The sequence below is a fragment of the Teleopsis dalmanni genome, chromosome 1 (assembly GCF_002237135.1).
Source record: "Teleopsis dalmanni isolate 2A chromosome 1, ASM223713v2, whole genome shotgun sequence".
In the NCBI taxonomy this organism is placed as follows: Eukaryota; Metazoa; Arthropoda; class Insecta; order Diptera; family Diopsidae; genus Teleopsis; species Teleopsis dalmanni.
The window spans coordinates 155,707,347-155,712,885 of NC_051846.1; the positions used below are offsets into that span (position 1 = coordinate 155,707,347).

General features: G+C 30.5%; 2 protein-coding genes across 2 annotated transcripts; one reads left to right on the forward strand and one right to left on the reverse strand.

Moving 5' to 3' along the window:
• Positions 1-344: 344 nt before the first annotated feature.
• Positions 345-3,071, reverse strand: LOC119669493 (endoplasmic reticulum-Golgi intermediate compartment protein 2-like). Its single transcript, XM_038079397.1, has 5 exons — positions 2,886-3,071; positions 2,663-2,818; positions 1,230-1,522; positions 862-1,159; positions 345-786 (listed from the first exon to the last, which is right to left on the reverse strand). The coding sequence occupies exons 1-5, from the start codon at positions 3,004-3,006 to the stop codon at positions 389-391; spliced, it is 1,266 nt and encodes a 421-aa protein (XP_037935325.1). The 5' UTR covers positions 3,007-3,071; the 3' UTR covers positions 345-388.
• Positions 3,072-3,947: 876 nt separating this feature from the next.
• On the forward strand, positions 3,948-4,968 carry LOC119668551. Its single transcript, XM_038078101.1, has 2 exons — positions 3,948-4,117; positions 4,186-4,968. Exons 1-2 carry the CDS (start codon positions 4,086-4,088, stop codon positions 4,799-4,801), a joined length of 648 nt encoding a protein of 215 aa, XP_037934029.1. The 5' UTR covers positions 3,948-4,085; the 3' UTR covers positions 4,802-4,968.
• The last annotated feature ends 571 nt before the right edge of the window (positions 4,969-5,539 follow it).

A 5,539-nucleotide genomic window follows, 5' to 3' on the forward strand; every position in this document is an offset into this window, starting at 1 on the left:
AAAATACATGTAAGTTTTGATATAGATGCACTTGATAAAGCAATCACACCGAGTACAGGTACTGCGGTGAATGGCGGATTAACGTTGCGTGAAGGTATTGCACTAATAGAAGCTTTTCGTGATACTAAACGTATACAAGGAGTTGATTTGGTTGAGCTTAATCCTTTACTGGGCACAGAAGAAGATGTAAAAACTACGTTAAACTCAACATTAGAAATATTAAAAAGTTTTTATGGTTATAAACGCGCTGGTAATTTTTCAAATATCAATACAGATTTATTTAAAAGTAATTAAAAATTTCGAAATAGAAATGTATTTACAATAATAAATTATTTTTAAAATTCGATTTTGCCTATAATTTTATATATTCGATTTATTTGTGTTATGCTTAATTTTTATTAGTTGGAATGGTGGGTACAAAACCGGTAACTATATGAGATTCTAATGCTTCTTGCGTCATACTGTTCGCCACGTTAATGAGATCATTTGTTATACTTGTAGCTGCTATTGTTGGTCGTGGTATACTATTACTTTGTGATATTAAAGGAATTTTTAACGTTGACTGCTGCAGCGCCTGTGGTGCTAATGTTTTTATAAATTTGCGTTGTAATGCTAATAAAATTGAGTTAAGAACGCCAGATATGACTATAATTCCCGCTATTATAGAACATAAACGTATAACGAATTGTATAATATTATCTCGATCAGTACGCACAATTATTTTTAAAGCAGACCAATCATATTTGAAATAAATACCGGGCGATCCAAATGTATTCTGCGCAGCATCTGCAAATATATTTTTAACATTATTATGCATAATGGTATGTAGGTATGTGTACAGTAATATACTATTATTTTTACCTAATTTACGAACGTTTTCTGTTACGGAATATTGATAAGTATTAATAGTAGAAAATGTGTTATGAATTTCTGTTGGAACAATTTTTAAAAAATATTGCACAGTTGTTGCATCATCTCCTACAAATGTTTCATCACCTTCTAGTGGTTGTACGATACGGCGAGAATATGTGCCAAAACTGAGTCGATTAATTCGATGCGTAAAGTTAGCAGGAAGACGTCGTAGTTCAATTACAAAGTGATCTTCAAGTAGACCAAATACCGGTTGAGCACCTCCTATTAAATGTAATACACCAGCTACCTAAGAAAATAAAACTTCGGATTTATTTTATATTAAATATATATTAAAGAAAGATATGAGATAGTCTAACCTTATTTATACCTAGTGTACCATGTAAACGACATGCATCATATTGTTCTTCGGGTAGAGGTTTCTCATTCATAGTAGGTGTATCGTGTGCTTCATTACTTTTAATAATATCTTTAAACAATATATCTGCTACAGAATGATATTCTTCCCGTAGAAACGAATTAATATGTTGTATACGCTCAAAATCCATACGTTGTTCCGTTGTCATTGCCCACCAAGTACCTTCACGTTGAAGGGTACCATAAGAAAATACATCCTGCTGCGTTTCGTCCATTAAATCTACTCCGGACAAAGCTACGAAATTTGGCACGAAATTAGTATTTATATTATTTGTTATTTTATTTTTTTTAAATTATAAAGTAAGTTAGGTTAAATTATACCGGCAATCCCTAGAGACAATCCATTGTTTTACCGTATAATTAAAAACTCAAGGGTTAGAACCACTTAGAAAATTTGGCAAAGCTTATAATGCTATTTAGAGGAAGGTCTTGCAGTTCGCCAAGATCTTCGTAAAAGAAAGCGACGCCGTGCAAGAGCTGGACAGAAGCAAATCAGATGGGAGGCAATTTCATCATCCTCTCCACGACTGCGGCCGGTATGGTTGAAAAGGAGACTGGTCTCCTAGCATGGTTACTTAAAACACAATGTACCTTATATGTAAACGAACTATCTCTACGGGGTATCTCAATGAGAGAGTCTGATATTTTTTTTAATTGGAGCGTAGCCAAATCACATACAGTCTGCATATCATTGTGACTTTCAATCTTTTGTTAAAAAAATTCGGCACAGGAACGATATATTAAGATTGTGTAAGTATTTTGAGTGGATTCCTAATCTGGCTAGTCTGGTTAACTCGTCTGCTTAACAGTTGCCGAAAATATCCCTTTGACCGGGAACCTAGATTAGAGAAAAACTGAACGGATTGACATATTATTTAGAGATATATAGCAGTCAAAGACTGTCCTACATGTAAATTGCACTGAGCTCAAGGACTTTGAAGTAGCTTGACTGTTCGAATGTATATATTCCTATTAAGTAAAATTATAAGTGTATTTGTGACTTATGTGTCTGTATTGATATGTATACATAGGTTTAGGTTTAAAAAATTTGTTCGATAGCTCAAAATTGTAAGATTATCTATCCATCTAATATCAGCTATAGTTTTGAAAAGTAAGTGAATGTGATTTCATTTGTAAATAAAACAAAAAAAACAGTAAAACAAAATTTTGAAAAAACAAATGCCATAAGAAAAATTAATAAGTAATTGGAAGGCATAAATAGTATAGCATTAAGAGTGGGAACTAAAAGGAACCTAGATCGTATTCAGGCAGAGAGACCTTGAATAAGTTTTAGTAGATTATTTAGCTATTCATAATAGTTTTGTGTAACTGTTAAATATTATTTAATTTTTTTTAAATAACTATTGAAACTTACATGTGCAAGGCATTGCCACTGTAATATCAACGTTCATTAAAACCTTGTCATCCATATCAATATCAGGCTCGAATTGGTAAACAAGATTTGCATTCTGATAATAGCAAATTTCTTTATAAATAAGATAGATAATTAATATTCGACTAAGAAGTGATACTGTAATGTGAAAAAAGTAACAAATATTTAAAATTTAGTTGTGCACAAGTAAAATTCAAAAACTTACACGTCCCCCCAATTTCGGATGGTTCAGTATATTTTTCTGGAACTTTTTTAAAGGCATCTAAATTTTTTGCCATTTCAATTAAATTACTTCTATCGCCGCGATATCGCAACGTTGCAGCCATTTTAAACAAATATAAATATAATTTAAGATTTGTTATTATATTCCCGTTGTATTTTTCATTCAATATAAATATGTAAATACATATGACAGCCGGAATCAATTGTCAGATATGCCAACGTCAGCTGAAAGTAAAAGTGTTGGAAACCATTATATGTCGTGAATACACTATAAAAAGTTTATAGATTTGTTTGTAAATTTTATCATAACATCCGATTTTTTAAACATGTGTAATTTTCTTCATATGTATACTATTAAAAAAAGTTGAAGACAACACAACAAATTTGCAGCAAACTCAATTAAACTACAACAATAAACATAACATTGGACATTTATGGCGTTTTTGATTATCAAATTAGGATTCAATTAATCTATCGATTTATCCACTATAGATCGATAATTTAATACCTAATTAAACATCAAACTCTAATCTTTATAGTTAGTTACTCGTAAAAAAATTTAAGTCCTAAATTTCAATTCAGAATAGACTAATTCAAAAATCAGTCTATAGTGGGTGTTCACTGAAATTCCGGTTATCCGGTAAAATCATATGAGCATTTCGTTTAAGCATGGTTTAGACGATACTACATGTACGCCGCTAAGGTATGCGCTTTGCTACACACTTTGAAACAATTAGTAATTTTATCGCATACAAGTCGGTAGTCTGAAATTTGGTATGCATACTTGAATATACATAGTGCGATTTGATAGTACGGTATGCTTAATTAATAATTTCAAATACACGAATAAAAAAATTAATCTAAATATGTATGATAAAAATGCTTACTAATATATATTTTTCTAATATTTTTTTATTTTTCTTTCATATAAATTAACACAACTAACAACTTATATTAAAAAAAACGTATTTACCATTAAGCAAAAATTAAGGCTAATTACGGCTTATGTATAACAAAGCTTAAACGTACGATAATTTTAATTTACATTTCTTGCTGACATTCCTCATTATCAAGTGTATAGTTCTGTCAATTTTAAGCTATAAGTTACTTTACAACACTACTTAAATAACAATCTTCTGGCGTTCGTGAAGCAAAACAGAATTTTTTTACAGTTATTGTTATTATGGATATTAATTGGATCAAGATTACTGAAAGGTAAAAATAATAACAGTAATATAATTTGTGAGCATATTTAGATCAACTTATATACATTTTATGTGTAGGGCACGCGAAGGCATTAAAATTATTAATGCATTGCCATACGAAACATTTACAACGGTACTTAATTTTGTTCATCGACAAATGAGCCCCACTGATCAAGATCAGGATATGGTTGAGCCAGAAAATGCACTTGAAGAACTTGAACGTTTAGTAGGTGTACCTAGAAGTGATTTTCTACTTCTAATAAAGACATTTTCTTATATATTACGTCGTACATCAACTTTTGTTATTAAACCTTCAAGATTGCAAGTAGAATTACGCGAAAAACTTCAATTGCAAGAAGCTAAAATTGATGCAATAATTCGGTTATGGGTACGACAAACAACACCCATCATGAATAACTTAGCAAACGAACGTTATGAATCAAATGAAATAAACGACGTGGCTTGGAAACTTAATGTTGAAATATCATCGCACTGTCAACAACGTGAAAAAAATGCATTGGCCGTACTTCAGTTAAAAACTGGAGCTGGTGAAGATATCAACTTGGAAATGAATCACGAAGAATTGTATCAGCTTTTTAATCAATTTGAATCGATTCAGAATGAATTGGATGCAATAAAACCAATTTCGGATGCAACAAACAGTTCGGTTGTGAACGGTAGTATCAACAAATAAATTAAGCTAGCATTTTTGAGTTCTCAAAATTCAACAAAAATGTAAGTCCTTTAAAAGATTAGTGTGTTGACTGTGTTGATATGTGTATGTCTATAGTATTTATTGTAGTTAAATGTTTAATTATATGTAAGAGTAAATTCAAGCTTAGATTTTATTAATTGTATAAAATGGCGCTGTTTCAAATAATTGTTAAAAATTATAGAGCTGAAAACTTATTAAATGTATGTATTAAATAAATTATTGTGGCATTCCTCAAATTGAATCTATTTAAATAAATCTCAACTTAATATTATATGCCAGCAATCAACCGAGAGCTGTAAGAGATCAATGAAAGTGCTTCATCTGTGCGTAATACGACGCACATCAAAAAATATTGCTAAAACGAAACTCTTTGTAGCAAAAAACACACAGCATATTACTTGCTATTGTGTATTTATTAATTTGTAATATTTAAATTTGACACAATTCCTATTTCCCGAGCTCACATATTTGGGGCAATGAACTTTAATAAAACTATTATTTTAAAGAAATTTTTTCACTATATGATGTATGTCAAAGTTGGATATATTTACATGAAAAACACCTTAACCAAGTAGATACATCATCCTGCAATTTTTGCTAATCCGTTGTTTGTCTTTTGTTTTTAACCTAGAGTAATTGTTTAATCATCTTTTACTCTCTTATGGTGGATATTCACCATCTCGAAGCGCTATATATATATATATATATCTTTTTCTT

Bases quoted from the DNA above. Each gene is read 5' to 3' on its own strand.
- LOC119668551 (XM_038078101.1), top strand. From the start codon at position 4,086: ATGGATATTAATTGGATCAAGATTACTGAAAG. The intron at 4,118-4,185 runs GTAAAAATAATA...TTTTATGTGTAG, and splicing joins TGGATCAAGATTACTGAAAG to GGCACGCGAAGGCATTAAAA.
- LOC119669493 (XM_038079397.1), bottom strand. From the start codon at position 3,006: ATGGCTGCAACGTTGCGATATCGCGGCGATAGAAGTAATTTAATTGAA. The intron at 1,523-2,662 runs GTAAGTTTCAAT...CAAATTTCGTAG, and splicing joins AGTGGCAATGCCTTGCACAT to CTTTGTCCGGAGTAGATTTA. The intron at 787-861 runs GTAAAAATAATA...ATATATTTGCAG, and splicing joins AGAAAACGTTCGTAAATTAG to ATGCTGCGCAGAATACATTT.